The sequence below is a fragment of the Alexandromys fortis genome, unplaced genomic scaffold (assembly GCF_014885135.2).
Source record: "Alexandromys fortis isolate MF-2015 unplaced genomic scaffold, M_Fortis_MF-2015_v1.1 scaffold_106, whole genome shotgun sequence".
NCBI lineage: Eukaryota > Metazoa > Chordata > Mammalia > Rodentia > Cricetidae > Alexandromys > Alexandromys fortis.
The window spans coordinates 3,765,851-3,785,985 of NW_026067980.1; the positions used below are offsets into that span (position 1 = coordinate 3,765,851).

At 44.0% G+C, this 20,135-nt stretch overlaps 1 protein-coding gene across 2 annotated transcripts in view; it reads left to right on the top strand.

Moving 5' to 3' along the window:
• Cacna2d3 (calcium voltage-gated channel auxiliary subunit alpha2delta 3) overlaps positions 1–20,135 on the top strand; it is a 798,817-nt gene that overhangs the window by 496,045 nt on the left and 282,637 nt on the right. For both annotated transcript variants that reach the window (XM_050158222.1, XM_050158221.1), the window contains exon 12: positions 14,186–14,264. In XM_050158222.1, the coding sequence (XP_050014179.1) occupies positions 14,186–14,264 (79 nt within the window). The remainder of the gene's footprint in view (positions 1–14,185; positions 14,265–20,135) is intronic.

A 20,135-nucleotide genomic window follows, 5' to 3' on the forward strand; every position in this document is an offset into this window, starting at 1 on the left:
AATGGCTGTCTACCAAAGGACAAGAATCTGGTAGCTTTTCAGTCTACAGACTTGATGTTGCAGCTAGTCTTCAGTATATGCTGGAATCCAAAGTAGGCTCTAATGCCATTGAAGGAATGTACTTCCTATTTAGAGCAATAGCAAACAGGCAAAGAGCGATAGCAAGCTTCCTTCTTCAGTGTTCTTTATATAGGTTGCCAGCAGAGGGTGTGGCCTAGATTAAAGGTGGATCTTCCCATCTCAAAGAACCAAATTAGAAGTGGCTCTTCCCACTTCAAGTAGTTCAATTATCCACCCCCACCAGGTGTGTGCAACCATTTGGGTTTTAGTTAATTTCATTTGTAATCAAGTTGGCAACTAAGAATAACCATCACAGGTAGGGAACTGCAAACTTGCCAGAGCCACCGAGTCTTCTACTTTGACCATTCTCTGGGCTCCCAGAAGAGGGAAACATTTCAGGAAGTCAACTCAGTTACAGAACAGAGTATGTCATCCCATCTCTTGACTCCAGACTCCAGAAAAATTACAAACACGCGTGCTAAACCATGACGGTGCAGAGACAGGCTGGTGGAGACTGGCTTTCCTTTGTCTTCTCCAGCTACAAGGTGGCTCTTCTCAGTGTTCTCTGGGGTCTTCGCTGCCTCCTCTGCACAGCTTCCCACCAGCCCTGTGCTTGTCAAATCAGTTCTTGTTTCACACTTTCTCCGTTGGTTGAAGGAGGCTTCCAGAGGTGAAGATGAACCACTGTCCCTTATGACCTAACCTTCCTTGTCCTCAGCTGTCACGGTGTCTCCGCTGCCACTTAGGTGTGACCAACACTTATCAACCCTTTATACTTGAAGATAGTGGCTGAGGGTCATGACCAGGGACAAGGAATGAAGGAAGGAATCAGGAACAGTCTGTTCATCCCAAATGTCTGTCTCATCCGTGAAGGTGAAGAATGGCTTGGCAATTTCATGGGCTTCCTCAAAAGCTGCGATGCAGCCCTGAAGCCTCAGGCTGTTTGAGTTGTGTTCTGGAAACCAAGTCCTTTGAAGTGAGGATGTGTGCAGGAGTCACGGGTTTAGGAAATGGTTCTCTGGCCTTTCAGCATGTGGCATTCGTCTAGGAAGAGAAACTGTCCCATGACTCCATTGTCCATTACAAGTTGAGATTGAAATATAACTAAAAATTGAGGATAGTCTTCAAATACTGACTTTTGAGATATCAGAAACATCTGCTAACAGGTGGACAGTACCTTTATATTCTCTCTCTCTCTCTCTCTCTCTCTCTCTCTCTCTCTCTCTCACACACACACACACACACACACACACACACACACACTTTGTTTTCCGTATTACTTGGCTTTCTTAATTCTCTGAAAAGTATTTCAACAATTTACAAATTCCATAGTGATGGTGACCATGTGGGCCTTTTAATTTCAGTGTGCCTCTGTGCCCCCAAAGCCACCAATTACAGAACTGGGATTTAGTGAATACTTAATGAAAATGGAAGAGTGGTAAGACAGAAAATCAAATGGAATTGATCATTTGTACTGAGGTCCTGGGAAGGAAAATGGGAGACCATAGTAAGACCACCACATCCCCCAGGTGTCTAAGCCAGTGTCTGCCAATAACAAGGAACCCTGGGTAACTAAAAAATTCACACTTGCAAGATTAAAGTCTAACTGGTAGCTTAGGACAAAATACAACGTGTACTGACTGAAGATGAGGTGCGAAATTCCTGCTGGGATTTCCCCAAATCCTCAGAAACTCCAGACTCCTTCCTGCCTTGCCTACCTGGGGTCCCTAATCCTGTCTTCAGAGTAGTGTATCTCTCTACTAAAGCATAGCAGGACCATTATTCTGGAAAGCTGGGAATTGGGGGGCAGACATGTCTTTGGAGACAGGGCCCAGATGCTATCTAGATACTTAGCACATTGCCTAGTGATCTGAGAGAGAGCTCTCTTCCCGCAGTCCTGCCTGCTTTGCTGGGCGTCACAGGTAAAATGGGGCAATGCTGTCTTTAGCAATATCTTCCAAGTTGTTTGACAAGCCTTTCGCTCTCCTCATGACAGTAAGCCCCAGAAGGCAGCAGGTAAGGTGACAGCAGAAACTGCTGTTTTGGACTAATTCTTAGTGACAGAGAGGGATGGTAGGGAAAATAGCAATGACAAGAACCTTGGGAGGAAGCCACTATGCTAGCTTAGAATTCCCAACCACTGCTCCTCTTAACGAGGCCAAGAATGATTCAGGGAGAATCTCAGGTTCCTAAATCCTCAGCCAATAACCCATGGCTAAGCTGATAATCAGCATGGCACATGGAGGGGGCCACCATCCCAAATGTATGCTGCTACTGTGGGCTTTGTCCCAGGTCACAAAGGAAAATCATGGAAATTTTACTTGGCATTACACTGTGATCTAGGAGGGGAAAGGGAACCCATTGTTTGGAAGAAAGCCATTAAAGAAAGAGGTTCTTCTACCTGAGGTCCAGTGAGCTACCCAAGCCTTCTCTTCAAGTTCCACACTCACAGGACTTCCCTGCTGCACATCTCTCTCTTCAGTGCCGTGGCTTTGGAGCTCTGCCTTCTGTGGGCTCAGTCCATCGCCCTCTGATATTTCCCTCTGCTCTCTTCACTCAACAGCGCTTGCAGGTGAATTCTGGGGTACTAACCACAAGTTAGGACAATGAGGGTGAGCATTCAACTCCTTGCCCAAGGCCTAGGTCCTGAACATATGTGTATGTCATGCTCAATCAAGAGCATAACCCTATATTCTGTTAGCCCATGAGCCCAGTTGTTATAATATGCTGCTTGTTTCCTTCCCGGCTACCCAGCCCCAAAATAATCACATAGAAACTATATTATTTACATCACTGCTTGGTCCATTAGCTCTAACTTCTTATTGGCTAACCCTTACATATTAATTTAACCCATTTCTAGTAATCTGTGTATCGCCCCAAGGCTGTGGCTCACCGGGTAAAATTCCTGCGCCTGTGTCAGGCTGCTTCATAGCTTCTCCCTGACTCTGTCTTCCTTCTCCCAGCATTCAGTTTAGTTTTCCTCGCCTTCCTAAGTTCTGCCCTACCTAAAGGCCAAGGCAGTTTCTTTAATCACCAATGGCATTCACAGCATACAGAGGGGAATCCCACATCACCCATTCACCTGTTCTCCTTGTTATCTTGAAATAATTTGGTATGCCCACTGTTCCCAAGTGAATAATACCTTTCACTGACATTCCCTCTCAGACCAAGTGCTTTAACACATAAGATCAGTTCTTGTCTCTAATGATAATCTCTGAACCAGACACTTCTGCAAGACACCTTTTGGCTTCAAGTCTTTGCAGGATTTCTGCCTAGACTCAGGGACCAACACTCAGAAGAACCAAATATCCAGCCTTGGGAAAAGGTACTGTTTTTACGACGCTTGGATGGGAGACAGTAATAACTATAAGAGCAGAGGGTTTGGGTTTTTTTTTTAGGATTTCTATTTCTTTATATTTTATCACTGATCGTCAATGTTGAAAATAAAAGCCTAAGGGAACTGATGTTCCCCCAGGTCATCAAAATAAAACTAGCTGTTTAATAACAGATCTGACTTGGAAAACAGTTTTGAAAATGTCAGTGGTGAAAGAAAGAGTTCTGCTGCTAATAAATTCAGATGTGTCCCCTACTGAGTTATTTGCCCAACCTAAATTTATGGGAAGCAGAAAAAAAAAAAAACAGGAGCATCTGATGTTTATCTAGTGGACTGTCTTCTGGGCACTGAGGTATGCAGAGTTGTCTTTTTCTGCCTTCAGACACAACTCAGACAATTGGGCAAGTCATTGAGAGTACAAAGTAAGTGCCCCACGTATCCTGAAAGACACAAAGGAAGGGGTGAGGGAGAGTTAGATAAGGTAAAATGAAGATGGAAATATAGACCTGCAGATGTGGAATATTCTGAGTGATGGGAGAGGTAAATGGTGAAGGCGTGAAGTCTGGAAGTTCATGTGTTCCCCAGGTCATCATAACAGTGCCTAGGGGTTTAGACACAGAGCATCTCATGCAATGGGAAGGCATTGGCACATCCTTACAAGGACATCACAACCTATGGCTTCTCATTAGTAAAACTGTCTCTATCTGAATTTGTGGAGCAAGTCTCTTTTCTGGAAGAGTTTTTTTTTTTTTCTGATCTGTTTGGATTAACTCGATGGTTTTGTCCATGTATGTTTGTCTACGTGTTTATGTGTTTACTCTGCCATTGTTTGAGGAAGAGAGCCCTTACTTTGTTATCAGCATGATTGAGATTCCCAGCAAAGGTCGTTTAAAGAATGCAAGGTTCATTTTGGCTCACAGTCTCATAGGGATTTCAGTCCATCATGGGGGAGGGTGGACACAGCAGTGAGAGTGGCTTGGTCCTGATGACTCTTCCTTTGGTCATAGGCCAGAAGCTGAAGTGGGTATAACGTTTGGCTGTGTTGGCTAGTTTTTCTGTCAGTTTGGCATAGGTTAGAACCATTTTGGAAGAGGGAACCTCAGTTGAGTGAATGTCTGTACCAGATTGGACTGTAGGCAATTTTGGGTACATTTTCTAGATTGACAATTGATGTGGAAAGCCCCATCTCACTGTGGGTGGTCCCATCCCCAAGCAGGTGGCCCTGGGTGCTATAAGAAAGCAGGCTGAGCAAGTCCTAAGGAGAAAGAAGGTGAACATCCTCTGTGTTCTGTCTCCAGCTTCTTGCCCTGCTAGAGTTCCTGTCGTGACTTCCTCAATGATGGGAAGTTTAAGGTGAGATGAACCCTTTCCTCCGCAAGTTACTTTTGATCATGGGTTTTAGAAATATAAACCCTAAGACACTAACCCTAGTAACCCTCTTCCCCTGCTTCATACATCCTACCTACTAAAGGCTTCAGTCCTCAACATTGTGTCATAAGCTAGGGACTTAACCTTTGGACCACAAGCCTCTGGGAGGATGTTTCAGATTTAAACTATGACAGGTACATACCTGGTAGCCAAAATCTATCACCATTTGATATTTGGAAGTTTGGGGGGTAAGGGAAGCCGAGAAGGGCTGGCCTACCCTACAAATACTCTGTTGTGGCTATGGGTAGAAGTTTGGGATCCAGTATGTGATTCAGAAGCTTTAGTGGCAACAGATGGCTTGCTGGCTGATCAACACACATTTGAGTCGTATGTCTAAGAGATACATTGTGCTAGAGTCTCTGGATTCAAAACTGAATGTGATAGAAATCCATTCTATCCCAGCTTTTTAAAAAGTCGTCTTACAAAGTTTCCAGCATTTGAGGTGCATCAAAAACCCCGGCATTTACTGCAGTGCTATTCTGTCTCAGCTCCTGGAATCTCATTTTGTTCCTTCCACGTGAAGGTCTCATTTGCAGTAATTTTTCTAGATCTGACAATGGGCAGATATATGGTACTCTTCCTTCAAGGAATGGGCAGGTGAGCCAATGCACTTCTCTCTCACCTTGGGAGCATCTCAGAATGAGCTTCCATATTAATTAGCCAAAGAATACACTTTGTTAGGGAGGAATTTGTAGCACAGAATATAAGATGTATAAGCAAGGGTCCTTAACCTGAGATCTAGAGAAAAGTCCTTAAAGAAAGTGACTCTGAGATTTGGGGGACTGGACTTCTGAACCTCATAGATCCTAGCTGGAACTGTGGAAGTGCTTTAGAGGAGGTCTGTAGCTTGTGCCTTGGTCTCTGTGGGTTGGTAGATGTTGTGGTTGCTACCTTGCTAGCGGTGGGGAATGTTCCGCTGTCTTCAGAAATGGCACACTCTAGTGCTGGCAACTGGAAAAGCTCCTCCTTGGGAAATCCTCTTCTTCAGCCTGAGTCAGTTTCCTCTTGACTTGACCTCTGGAGCCAGGTGGAAGGGTGACTTTGTTCAGCTTTGCCGAGTCTGACACACCAGTGGGCTGCGACAGTGGGAAGGTGGGCATGAGGGGCGTTAGTAGAGGGCACGGCCCTCAGCTCTCCCATCTCTTATTCTGTTCTCTTGCTTGTTATTCATCAGAGGTGGGAGTGGGGGGGTGAGTCACTCCTTACATTTCTTACAAAATCACACACAGAGGGCTTCAATACCTTGCTCAAGATCTTAAAGCCTGTAAGCGCTCCATGTACCTATGTGGAACCAAAGTCACCAAAAGTTCTTTTAGTCTGGGACAATAGGACACACAGATATCATAAAGATTGTTATAAAGAAAAAGGTCTATTGCGTTCATGCTTCAAAGGTGTCCTGAGCCACACAGAGACGTTCAGAGGCAAGAGCATGTTGATTGGGCTGAAGAGAATGATGCAGAGCATGGGAGCCTCTCCTGAAATTCTTACTGGGGAAAGAGGCAAGTGGAAGTAAGTTTAGAATTAGATGATACAGAAATTTCCCTGGGCCCTGGGACACAGGGCTGTCCCAAGTAGTGTCACAGTCAGGTCCTGGAATGTTAGGGCAGCTGGGCAATGGAGCAGAGAATGTTATAAACCTGATGAAAGAGGACTGGAGAGATGACTCCGTGGTTAAGAGCACTAGCTGCTCTTCCAGAGGTCCTGAGTTCAGTTCCCAGCAACCACATGGTAGATCATAACCATTTGTAGTAAGGCCCAGCACCGCCTTCTGGCCTGTAGGCAAACATGCAGTCAGAACATTGTATACATAATAAAAATAAATAAATAAATCTTTGGCCCTATGGTGGTGGCTCAGCCTTTAATTCCAGCACTAGGAAGGCGGAGTCAGGCGAATCTCTGAGTTCAAGGCCAGTCTAGTCTACAAGACCTGGTTCCAGGGCAGCCAGGGCAGAAACCCTGTCTCGAAAAATAAGACAAAACAAAAACAAAACACCCTGCTGAAAGGACAGGTGTTGCCCTTCGTCAGGATGGGCTGGGTTTTGCTTAGAAATAATACTGCCTCTGCAGGTGTCTTCTCCTGTCTCCAAAGCGGATGCAACGTGGCAGTTGATGGGCAAAGCTTTCTGGAAATGACTATACCAGGTTTTTAAGTCCCAGCCTTAACCCTTCACTCGAGGCCAACCAGTAATTCCATGTCTCTAGAGGCTGAGATGGAATCTCCAGGACAAGCTGTCTCACTAGACTAGCCAATGAGGTTCATCAAGAGACCCTGCCTCAGTAACTAAACAGGAAAGACATCATGGCAGATATCAGTAGTCAACTTCTGGCCTCTGTATGTACACCCACACACATGCGTGCACACATGTATGCCCACACATACATCTGAACATATATACACATGCACACCTGCTTATAAATGAAGGGGTTAAACTCCCCCACCTTTTACAACTGAACTTATGTTTCGGTTCTCTGAGAAGGACACACAGGTGTCTCTCCCAACAAAAAGCCAATTATCTACTGTACCCTTCCATTCAGGATTAAGGGAGAGGGAAAAAAAGGGCCTAAGTCAGCCTCACAGTGTCCCATGGACAAACCCAGCAGCCCCTTCTGAGTCCCATCCAAGTGTGTGCAGATGTGACCAAAGATGATAAGACTAAACCTCAGCCAATTAGAAACATACTAATGTAACTGCTGCTTGCTTAGCCAATTATGTTTTAGATGACCCGATTGTTCCTAAAACTCCCTTAGGTATGCCTAAAAGGAGCCCACACGTCCCTCTGGAGGTCTTCTCCACCTTGCCTTTCTGTGGGACAGCAGGCCCCGGCATGCTGGAATAAAAACACTCTTGCTGATTGCATACGTGGATCGTGATCTTTTGTAGTACTTCTTCAGGACCATAAAAATATATAAAATAATATTTTAAACAAAGAGAATAGAATATTGGAGTTAACACACTTGCTCTGGCCCATAATGAGGTCCCTACAGCTACTGTCTAATAAATTGTGTTGTCCTCCTTTGAAGATGCCATAGCTAGACTCCTTCCTCTCCCACGGTACCAGGCTCACTAGTGGGCCTGAGTATACCCTTCACCTTGACAAGCTAGGTGGCTAAGGAGCTCAGCTTATACTGTCTGCCCCCTGCACTAGGAGAAGACTATAATGACACTTCTTTCTGAATGGAAATATATTCATTACCACACATGAGGCATCAGACATTTATGTTTGGGAGAAAAGAAATTAGAAAAATATTGTGCAGACCCTTGGAGCATCCCTAAAGTGACAGTCCATTTTTCATAATGATCTATGATATTCATTTGTTGAGAATTTATTACTTTTGTAATCTAATTCAGTTTATCCCATTTTATTGCCATTCGGGACAACATTACCTTAGTTGTCTCTCTCGTCCTCTAGATGATCATGTTGGCTTCAAGATTAAAAGGCATTCTGTTCAATATAACTGTTTCCTGTAGAGTCACTCTTCTCTGGGCCTCTCTGTCCTCTCATAGCATTTTTCTAATGATAACATCGGCAGTGATTTATGAATCCTTTGTGTGTATGAGTGAGTGTGTGTGTGCTATTGAGTTTCATCCCTCATCATCTGCTTAGAGATGAAATGTTTTATTCATAAATGCTTTGAGGTATCATAAATGATAGAAATGGACAAATAGCAATAGAAGTTATCAAGGAATGTTTTTGCAATGGTACCAATTAAGAACATGCCCAATAATATCAAATTGACTTTAAGATAGAAAGATATCACTGGGTGGTGGCTAACACCTTTAATCCCAGCAATCAAAAGGCAAAGGCAGGTGGATCTCTGTGAGTTCAAGGCCACCCTAGTCTACAGAACATGTTACAGAACAGCCAGAGCTATAAGGAGAAGCCCTGTCTCAAAAAATCAATACACCAAACAAACAAGCAAACAAAAATGAAGAGAAAAAGACATCAGTTTTACTAAAATCCACAGTCACTCATCATTTTGAGCAACTGAAAGAGCTGAGCACAAAACCCATCTCCTTATAGAGGCTGCACCCCCAGTTACAGTTTAGGACCTACCAATGTGGACATGCACAGTCCCTGGCCTGGGCTTGTAGCAAATGTTGTTAACACTCTCCTGCCTTTTTCCCAGAGTGTTATAGTCTGTGTATGTGGGACAGCACTGTCCCCATCTCCACTGCATCTGGGGGCAAGAGAGGATTGGTATGCTCTCACATCCTGTATCCTTTTACTCTGGCCATGTGTTTTTGGTAGATTTCTTCCATCTTAGAACTACAGAAAGTTCAGGAAAAGTGGGGGCACACTTAACCTGGGCTTCAGATGGCCAGCCACCAGCTCAGCTTTCAATACATGTTTCTGGTGGTTCCTGTACTCAGTGTTGTCCAACAACTCTGGCCAAAGTCATTGCCCTTTTTACCTGGAACCTCTCAGTGGCCTGCTTTTAGTGTCTATTAAAATCTGTATCTCACTAGGACTGTGCTTCTCAATTGTGAGAGCACACTACAGGAGTGCAGCCAGAGAGATCCAAACCGGTCCCCGTGTCAAGGTTCTAACTGTGTTGTTCTTGTGTGAAATGTGAATAGACTTGTAACCACATTAAGAAACACTTAAATAAGTAGCCAGGTTGAGCACAAGTGTCCATGAACTATGCCCCATTCTACATACCAAAGGAACCTCTCACACTGTGCTAGCCTGTACAAGGCCTCTACTGAGTACCTTGTTGAAACAAACAAATAAAAAGCATTCTCTAATAGTGACCTGTGGGATTAATAGGACCTAGTGCCACTGCCTCTCCAAGTTCAGCCCTTAGCGGTCCCTCCTGATGACAACTCGGGTCACACTGGCGCCTTCAGTATCACTTCAAGCATCTTCGTCTTTTCCATCTCACTGTAGCATCCTTTCTCATAGCCCTGTGTCATACTCCCTCTTCCCTCCCCCCTGTCCAGATCCTTGCCTAGGTGTCACCTTACAGGGACAGCTTTCCCCGCCTCCCTTCCTAAACCAGCAACTCCCCTTATCCTCCACCATCTTTCCTGCTCTGTTTTCTCCATGACCTGTAAGCCAGCAAACACATGGGCATTATTGTGAATTTGATTTTACTCTCAAGACAATGTAGGCTCCACGAAGTTTTTTCTGTGTGGTCCCTGACACATAGCGGGGACCTTAGAAGACTGATAAGCTGTCCCTTTTATTTGTGCTGTGCAGGGTGGCAGCTTCCTCTCTGGATGTGCTGTAGACATATTGGAATCCTATTGCAACCACTTCCCTTCCCCTCTTTCAAAAATAGGAATTTTGGAATCATTGATGTAGAGGGAACATCGATGTTTCCCTCCTCTTTTGTCCCTTCCTCCTTCCCTTTTTCTTCTCAGTGCTGTCTTTGAACTTGCCGTCCTACCATTCCAGCCCCTGGGATTTTAAGATCACGGTCCCGACCATTGTGCTCAGCACCCCTCAGAGCTTCTCACGAGCTTCATCTGTGTCAGTCAAACATAAGCATAACTTGTAGTTTTGAAAAAGAATGGATTGATGTTTGTTTCCCTTTGGATGAAATGGGCTGACTTTGAAAGGTTACATTCAGACACTTTATTAAGCTAAATTGGGTTTGTAGAAAACAACTTAAGCAAGAGATCAAAATTAACGAGGGGTGGCTCAGCCACTTGTGTGCCCTGTATTTGAGCTGTGATAATGAGAGGAGCCTTGTGTGCCTGTGGCTGAGGCCTGGCTCCTAGGAGTGGCACAGTGGATCCTGATGGGCTACCCTGGCCTGTGCGAAGGCTCCTGTTTGTGGCCATCTATGCCGTCCACTTGGCTCTCAGCATTACGCTGGACCCGACTCTGCTGGAATTTCTTCCTACATCGAGAAAACAGTGGAGCTCACAGCATATCAGTGAAAGCTGGTTTGGGGGCACTTCGTAAGAAAGGTAGAAATCAAACACATCAGACTACAGAATCTGTCAGGAAGGAAATGTAGAGTGTTGGACCGTGTCACTGAGAGGTTTGACATTCAGTTAAAACACAGTAGAGGGAAACAGCCCGCGTTTTGACACATTAACATTTTCTGTTTGGTTTTCATTCCAATTTTGTTCTTATTACCCTCACGCAGAACTTTCAGACCATTACAGTTTCAGTACTTTTTTCTCCCTGAAAAATGCACTTTAATTATTAAAGCAATAGTTACTTATTTTTAACTCATTCACTCATCCTAATGATATACAATTTATGAAGTACAAATTTGAGCCTCTCTTTAGAAAAACAAAATCTCAATGCGTGATTATTAGCCAATCAGTTCTCAAGAAATGCTTAAGGGTTTAATTTTTGATCATCATGTAGCGAAGGTGAGCATGCCCGTACTCTGTACTATGTGTTTGCGAAGCACGCGCCCGCCAGTGTTCTCCCACTTCCTGTCAACTGTATTGACTCTTTGTCTCCATTGGCATTTTGCCTACAATCTTGACTGTAAGATAAATGCTTAGAGGTATAATTACTTGGCCAAAAGAATTACAAATACAAAATGTTCTTGATGTTGTTAAATTGCTCTCCAAAATCCTTTAGACTTTGAAGTAAAATGTCTTTTCCTTTTGTGTTCAGTTGAAAGGCAGTATTGTGAGCAAATGCAGGCCAGAGACCCAATATCATCTGATTATGTTTATTTTCTAGGCAGAGACATAGCAAGTCTTGTCCATGCTGCTTCTATTCAGATAAGGAGTCGGCCCACGGGGAGCCAAACATTGTACATATATGGAAATACTGAACGTGATTCTGATTTTCTTTCATAAGCAATGCAATAAAACAGAGAACAACAAAACAAACAGGAAGCCTGTACTCTCTCAGCAGAGCACCTGATCCATGATGGCACTGACCGCGGAAGTGGGAGTCACGGTGCTGGCTCTCAGTACTGAGTACTTGTTAGCACAGTTCTTGAGCAATCGTGATTGAGGCAAAGCTTGGCACAATCCTACTGGCTTCCCAAGTAGGTTGCCACATTTGAGATCAGGAACCATATAAGTTTGCCAGAAACTTCAAGTCTTTCCCAGGGTTTGAACCATACCTCTGAGAGCAAAGAGTTTCTGCTTAGCCTCTTCATCCGGACAGCACAAAGGCGGCTGGCACCGCTGGCTACCTTTGCAGCTTTCCCCGGAAGTCCTTGATTGCAAAGATGAAACGCATGACTTCACAACCTAAGAGCCATTTCTTATTCTTCATTGCCAGCCTAAGAAATTGTTAAGATGTGAGTTTTTTTGCCAGTCTAGTCTTTACCCTTTAAAGAACTTCAACTTGAAATCAAAGCAAAGGATTTAGAAAGATCATGAGCCCTGTCCCAGGGAACTGGACTCTGGCCTTGGTCCTGCGAGGGATTTCTCTCATGAACTCTCAGCTGCTTCAGAATTCTGTCCTGAGAGACCAGCAACTCAAGGCAGTGAGGGGAAACACCCACAATGAGACCAGACCTTGTCAAAACTAAGGTAGTCATTGTACTTAATTGGGCCTTAGTTTCCCCTAAATTAGAGAGATTCTGCTAAGTATACACAGTGACCAATAAGGAAAAGTGAACAGTGGGGGCAGCTTGTTGGCAGGGGGCGGCGCTTACCATTATTTTATGTTATAAAGTTAGGATTTTGCTTTTAATTTTTTTCCTAGGAGATTAAATCCTTTAGTGTTTTCCCTTTCTTCTTTCCTTCCTTCCTTCCTTCCTTCCTTCCTTCCTTCCTTCCTTCCTTCCTTCCTTCCTTCCTTCTTCCCTTCTTCCTTCCCTCCCTCCTTCCTTCCTCTCTCTCTTTCTTTTCATCTGTCTACCTACCTTTCTTCTTTCCTCCCTTCCTTTTTTTCCTTCCTTCTTTTCTTTCTTTCCACCTGTCCCCATCTGTCCATCTTTTTTCCTTTTGGAGAGCTTACCTCTGCTTCCAGATTTTCTGAGCAGGGTGATGTGGAAATGAACCGCAGGGGGAAGTGGCGTCAACAAGGTCTGGCTGTAGGAGGAGAGCCTGAGGGGACTCCCACATTATCTGGCAGTAGCTCATCCGCACCCCCCCCCCCCAAGACCTTGTGCACGAGCTGCAGAGTGTAAAGGGTCTTTCCAACACACGGGGACAAACCGGGGCTTTGTTGACACAATATGCATTTAAGGTCCTCTTTCAGTTAGAATCAGAACATGAGCAAAAGCTAGCCTCTGTGTTATATGCCCTGATTGGAAGAGGTTCAGAATGACCTGGAACCCCCATCTTCCTAGCTGTGAGCCTTTGTAAGTTTCCATTCCTTCGGGCACTGGATAATAATGTTCCAAGTTCTGCTTTCCGTGGTGGCACGGTTCGGTGACACAGTCCCTGTTCTCTCCCCATGAAAGTGGACTTCTAATGGAAGAGGCGTGTCTTCTAGACCAGACTACAGAAGTTACTAGTTAACCACAACTCTAGGCAAGGCCTGGGAGGAGCAGCAGTCCTGTGACCCACCAGGCTGCCTGGGCTGAGGGGACTCTGGCTTGTAAAGCCTCTGATGCCATGTGTCAGATTTCCTTCATAGAATGCCACACCGTGACCTTCAGAGGATACACTTGGCCTACCAAGAGAGGTTGTCCTGGATTGTGGAGTGTTGTCCTCCTCCCCCGTCATTCCAAACTGTGTCAAGGGTGCTTCAGCCTCTTCTTCATCTTCCCTCTGTCTGATCATCTAGAACTACTTGGTGGGTGGGTGGGGGGAACCCTGCTTTGTTTCAAGGAGCTGTGACTGAGACAGGGCTGGGAAGGGGAGGGAGGGAAAGGGAGAGGGAGTGGGAGGAAGCAATGCAAACTGAGATAGCTTTTTTAAAATGTAAGTTCTCTGCTCTTTGGGAGCAAACATCTTAGGATAACTAGAGAGGGACTCCATAGGTCTCCCGGCCACAGGCAGTGCCTCTCGTCTCAGTTAATGGCCTAAGCCCTACCAGCTCCCGTGGAGAGTTACATAGCTTTCCCAGCCTGTGCTTTCTGCTGGGGAGAAATATTGAGGCTCTTACGGTGGTGTTTTTATTCTCTGGAACAGCACCGTCTGGGTTTTCTGCTGGAATGAGGAAAACAGTTGTGGATTTGGTCTAGACCTGGGTGATCCTCTTCCACTCATGGAAACAAGCCAGCTCTCCCACTTCTGGCTTTTCTTCCCCGCCCCTACATTGCCTGCCGAAAAACAACTACCATTTGTGCCATATGGCTACAAAGATCAAAGGCCCCCTGAATATATTTCTAGCTGACTGTACTTCAAGTGTCTAAAATATGTTTCTACAGATGGGGCGCGTGGAGCAGGAAGGAGGTAGAGCACACGTGTGTTGGGCATGCATGTGGTCTGCACAGGATGGCGCAAGCTCGGTACAGCTCACCATATGTCCATCTTCTCTTCAGGTTCGAATCTTCACATACCTCATTGGACGGGAAGCTGCTTTTGCCGACAATCTCAAGTGGATGGCCTGTGCCAACAAAGGTGAGTCTCCCAACCATGCTGCGCTCTGACTGCTGCTCTCCGGGATGCAGACTGCATGGCACACATATGGGGAAAAGAGGGAGCCCTGAGGGAAGGTGACTTAATGCCAATATTCTGCGGGTCTTTGAAGACCATCAATCTAAGTAAATTTTCTTAACCTTGAAAATGTATTTAATATGACTTCATGTTTGATTATTGTAATGACTAACTACTAACCTGCATTTCTTCATTATACATTACATTTTTAAATTAACTTCCTAAGCATAATACCCCAAACAAGAGTAGAAACATACATAGAGTATAACAAAATAACTTTAAATTTATATCAATATATCAAAATCTATACCAATGAAAAATATTTGAAGTTAATAGTTGTTATTTATCCTATATTCCTATAGCCCCACTAAATGATGACAAACACACATTACCCACTGAAAAACCAAAAACCCCACTAAATGATGACAAACACACATTACCCACTGAAAAACCAAAAACCCCACCTGTTGAGAATGTAGGCATTGTGTTTTCTAGATTGTTTGCTGTTGTCTGGGGATAAAGCATCTTTAGGAGCCTGAGGAAATTGAGATAATGGTCAAGTCTTGGGAAAATTAGTTATGCCATTTGTTATCCAGTCTCTGTGCAAAGGGAAAGTACAACATGTGTGAGACTGGACCAAATCAGGTATCAGCCTTGAAGCTGTTCTGGATGCAGAACTCGGAGGAAGCTGCAACAGAAGCGCTCTAAGAGGCAGATCAGCTGGGCTACCTGTTTTGACTGTTGTCTGGTCCCCTTGCTCTGAAAACACACAAAATTTCAAAGGTAACATACATATCTATATTAACACAGTTACGAACTGTGTGTTGTACACAGTCAGCCAAATATATTTTTTTTTGTTTTATGATTGAACATGTAAAATATGCATTACCTGTCCTGTAGTTTTACTTAATTTGGTTTTCTTTTTTATATCTGTAGCCAGGATTTTTCAGGGGTCCTCCCCCAGTTAATCTGATTACTGCTATCCTTGAATGAATCCTGTGGAAACCAAAGCATAACCTCTTCCCCAAAGCAATACATTTTCTGACTTTCATTTTAAAATTAAGGCATCCCTAAAGTATCTAGATGCCTTTAATTGAGTCATCCCATGTACCATCCAAGTCTCTAAGCAGCTGTTGTTCACTTATCAGCATTCAAAAAATTTAAAATTAACATGGGCATTATGGAACATTATTTTAAATGATGCCCATCACCTCAGACACTTTCCTTCTGTTGGACAAATTCAAAATCCCCTTGTCTAATTATTTTTAAATACACAACAGTTTAGTGTAGTCACCCTGCTGTGCTATAAGCATACTAGACTACCTATTTGATAATATATAAATCAATATATCCTATTTAACTCTATCTTTTACTCCCTTAGCTTCTGCATATGACTTAGAGCAGACAAGGAGGCTATAATTGTAAGATAAAATCTATTTCTAAATTATCTTTCAGGGATGTAAAACAGCTCTTCCCCCCCCCCCAAAAAAAACTGTGTTTCTATAATGTGAGGTCCCAGTCAAGTGGAACCTTTTCTCGTTTTTAGTAGCTGGGGAATCATGGAGGAAGAACTGTGCAGAGACACTTACTGTGCTCCAAATATCCACGCATCCACGGCCATTCCCAGTTTTCCAGCATGCCCTCACAACAGGTTCTTGTAGTATGAAGGAATCCAACCTGGGTTAAATCTGAGGCAAAGCATCCAGGAGCTTGTTTGGGCATCCACACTCTTTCTTTAGCTTCCATGAACTCTGAAGCTTCATGGTCCAGATAGATCAGAGATGGCGTTCAGCAGGTGTGCCACACTCAGGTCCCTGAGTGAGTGGATAGATGGCCCTGTCCCACACTAGATGTGTGCCAGGACTCTATGTGAAGCCATTGGGATTTCTAGGTTGGTATTTTCAATGACAAAGCTTTGGCTACAGGACAAGTGAAATTAACCTTAGTTTTCATGCGTAGTTTAATATTCAGCATGGAGTAGTAATCGTTCTTCCTTTGAATTTTTAATTGACAAATACAAACAATAAATAGCATAGAGCTTGATGTTATGATGATATAAATACACTGTGAAATGGCCAAATCAAGACAATTAATTTGAATTTTTATTACCTGCCTACCACGTCCTTGTACTGAGAGCATTCAACATAGGTTTTGGATTATGTTCAGAAATACAGACATTGTCATTAACTGTAGTCGATACACTGTGCAGAGGAGCTCGTGTGTTTATTCTTCCCATAGAATCATAATTTTGTATCCCATTCCTCTGTCGGTTCTTATTAAACAGAAGGATTAGTGAAATGGTGCATGCTAAGTTCAGTAGTTCAATACTAGTTCATAGGTACTTAATCATTTATGGATTTTTTATACTTATGAAATCAATTTATTACCAATCCCAGCAGTGTATCAGAAACAATGCTTGGGGCAGAGATCAGGAGTGGAAGTGACAGTGCCTTCTAGTTTAGTGAGGACTTCTTCCATTTTTCTATATGGTCAAGAAAAATTGACTTTAAATCCAGCCTCTTGGATTTTAAATCCAGGCTTCTTCATGTACCTACTTACTAGGTACTGGGCTTTATTTATTACCTGCCGAAGGCAGGTGGTATGATACCTTCCCAATACAAATGCTGTAGGCAGGAAGTTAGGTCTTGTGAGCCATGCCCTGTTCCTAGAACATGAGTGCTATCATGGTTCCCCATGGCCAGTGACCACTAGGTCTGGCTTGTGTCTTCTGTGAGACCACAAACTCTGTAAGAGTGGCCTCAGACCCCTACTTCATCTTGGCTACCCGATAGAACCCAGCCTCAGACTTTACTCCGAGCAGGTGTTCCTGTGATGGCTTATAACATAAGTTGGTTACTTATTCATATTCATAAAACGGGTGTCCTGTTACCCAGCAGTTGGGACTAATGAGCTTAGGTGGCCATCCTTTCGCTGATCTTCTAAGCTGTAATTTATCAACATGGTAGTGTCTGGGAAGAAAGAAACTGGGATGAGAGCTTTAAAGGTCTCTGCTACAGTTTTTAAAGTTTATTTATTTATTTAAAAAGCAATCTTTTCTCACTTAAGGAAAATAACTTTATTTCAAGCAACCCAAAGTTGTTTCTCTGAAAAAGAAAGAAAGAGAGAGAGAGAGAGAGAGAGAGAGAGAGAGAGAGAGAGAAAGAAAGAAAGAAAGAAAGAAAGAAAGAAAGAAAGAAAGAAAGAAAGAAAGAAAAGAATGTTCTGGGAAAAGAGGGGGGTGACTCAGAACTTTAAGTGGGAAGGAAGGTCAAGTCTCAGGAAAGAGCGGGGAAGATGTATTTTTGTTTTCCCTTTTCTTTGTAGATTTTCTTTACATGTCTACATCATTCTTCTCCGGAGATAGGTCTTCCCTGCTTTGTAGATGTGTGTGGTTTGAGATGTTCTTCCTGGACTGCACCTAGCTCTTGTCCAACATGTCTTTTGCTGGAGACACAGTAGATTTGATAGTTTCTCCCCTGGACACAGGCCAGCAAACCTGAACTCCTAACTTCCAACCCCTCTTCCCAGAAAAGATTCTGTCACCAGCCGTGGTCACTTCATCAGGCATGTGTAGAGGTAAGCCCCGGGCCAACGGGGACAGAGGCGCTTCATAGAGCCAGGCAAGCAGGCTGCTCACGTGGTGCTTTGGCTTGGATTTGTCTTTTATTTCCTGTTTCTGTTTGGAATGGTCTTTAAGCACATCTCAATTTCCTCATCTCAGAGAATGAGGGACATCACTGGAGAGCATTCGTGTTTCCTTGACTCTCTGAAGTAACACGTGGTATAGTTCTTTTGTTTGTTGCTTGGCTTGCTTCATGAAAGTGTCCGTCTTCTTGCTCATCCCAGGTCACATGCTTGGCTTCCTTTCCAGAGCAGGTGCAGCAAGAATGGAGGAGGCATGGGATGAGAGAATTGAGTAAACCTAGACTCCTGTTGACAACAGAGGTCCCTCTGTACAGCTTAGAACTTTCTTGACATTTAAATAGAGTGAGTTATGCTTCCCAGTTCTTTTCTTTCTGTAGTCATGGCAAACAAATGCTCCTTTCTTTTTTTATTTTGAAAAGCATTTTTATTTTTGTCCCTGCCACACCAGACTGCAATTTTCCCCCACCGACTAGTAGGCTCTTAGTCATGGGTGATTGCTTTTACTGTCTGTGTCCAGCTGATGAAAATCCTTCAAATTGGAACTTTGTCTTAATCAACTAATACTGTATCTTTTCTTCATTTTTGTTGTCATTTACAAGAATCTTTGAAATATTCTTGAAAGATAATTTAATCAAGCCAGGACCTAGCTCTGGAATTTAGCCCATAAAGTTTATAGTTCAGAAAATCCACAGAAGGCAGGCTAGCTGTTATCTGGAGAGGCCTTGCGAGCCCCTGAAGAAAGCCCTTGTTTCTGCCGGAATGCTGTCGCATGACAACCAATGGCTCCCAACAATTTTCCTTTAGTGATTTGGAGTCTCCCTCACCATGACAGCGTTAGGTTCCGCTCATCTGAGCCCGTGTAAACACTGGCTTCGTGTTGCGTCAGTCATGAGGTTTTTAGCCACGTAAGTTCAGTGAGGAAGTATTCATCTATGGTCATTAATTAAATCTTTGTTTATGGTCTAGGATTGTTACATGATGGAGCCAGCATAGCATTTTCTTCTCATGTGACATGGGGTCTGAATCCCCACCCACCCATGTTGCGTGTTTTTGCACTGACTCAACCAAGATCTTCAGTGAAATGAACTGTCAGCATCCAGGAGTTGAACAGACCAGAGAAAGGCCAAAGTGAAGCCTGCTGACAGGTTGAGCTGCCTGACCACAGAGTGACCCCAAAGGAGGGGAGGGGAGTGTTGGCCATTATGCCATCCCTGGATCTCTGGTGTTCAAAGACCTACTGTCTGGGCAGAAAATCTTTCTTAGAAGTCTGATAGCCATGGAAACCATTCATAGCCAGGAGGCCTCAGGTACTTTCACTGGAAACGCATGCCCTGGCAGGGACATTCATAGGCCTTAGTTCTCTGCCTTCTTCACCAGGCTGGCAAAATCCAGGGAGGCTTGGAGCATATTGGTTTATTTCATTTTGTGCCTAAGCAGGACCTGCCCTAAGGGGACTAGTTCTAATGAAGCAAAGAAGCATGCCATTTTAAAGATGTTAAAAACAATCCCTGCCACTGAAGACAGGCTGGGCGCTTGAAATGCTGAATTCACACCATTGCATAAACAAGCGACTTGGGACAACAGCAAAGATGGTCGGCAGGTTCAGATAGCTTATAAAGAGGCGATAACCTTCTCCAGTGTGCAGAGTGCCAGCATGTGTAATGAGCACGCTGATCCCCCTTCGAAAGCCAGAGTTAATGGAGTGTTTCCCAGCTGTGCAAACAAAGGCTTTGCTCAGTCCTGAGTTCTCAGCCTTTCAGTCATCATGCGTTCCAAACGAAATGCCTTGTGTGTCTCCCCCAGTTGTGTGTTTAGCTTATCCCCTTTGGAGAGGTTAGAGGTTGTTCTCTTCTTGTTTGAAATAGAACTGGTAGCCTAAGCCCTCCTTGGAGGTCCAGCCCCCAAACTTTTCCAAGAAGTAATTCTTAATCTCATTATCCCTTCCCAACTGTTTCATAACCCCAAAGACGCTTCATACTTCTGAGGCCATCGGAATGGCTGTGGGTAGGAGAAAAGGCGCAGTTAAACCATTTTAGTTTCTCAGCACAGGCAATCTGAAAAGAGCATCTAGGCCGATAGCTGCACACAGTCGTTCCTGTAAGCGCCCAAGGATGTGAGGACTTGCATGCGATTCAGACAGAGATCACCATGTTGCTGTTGAGAACAACAGACTGCTTCCTGCACCACAAC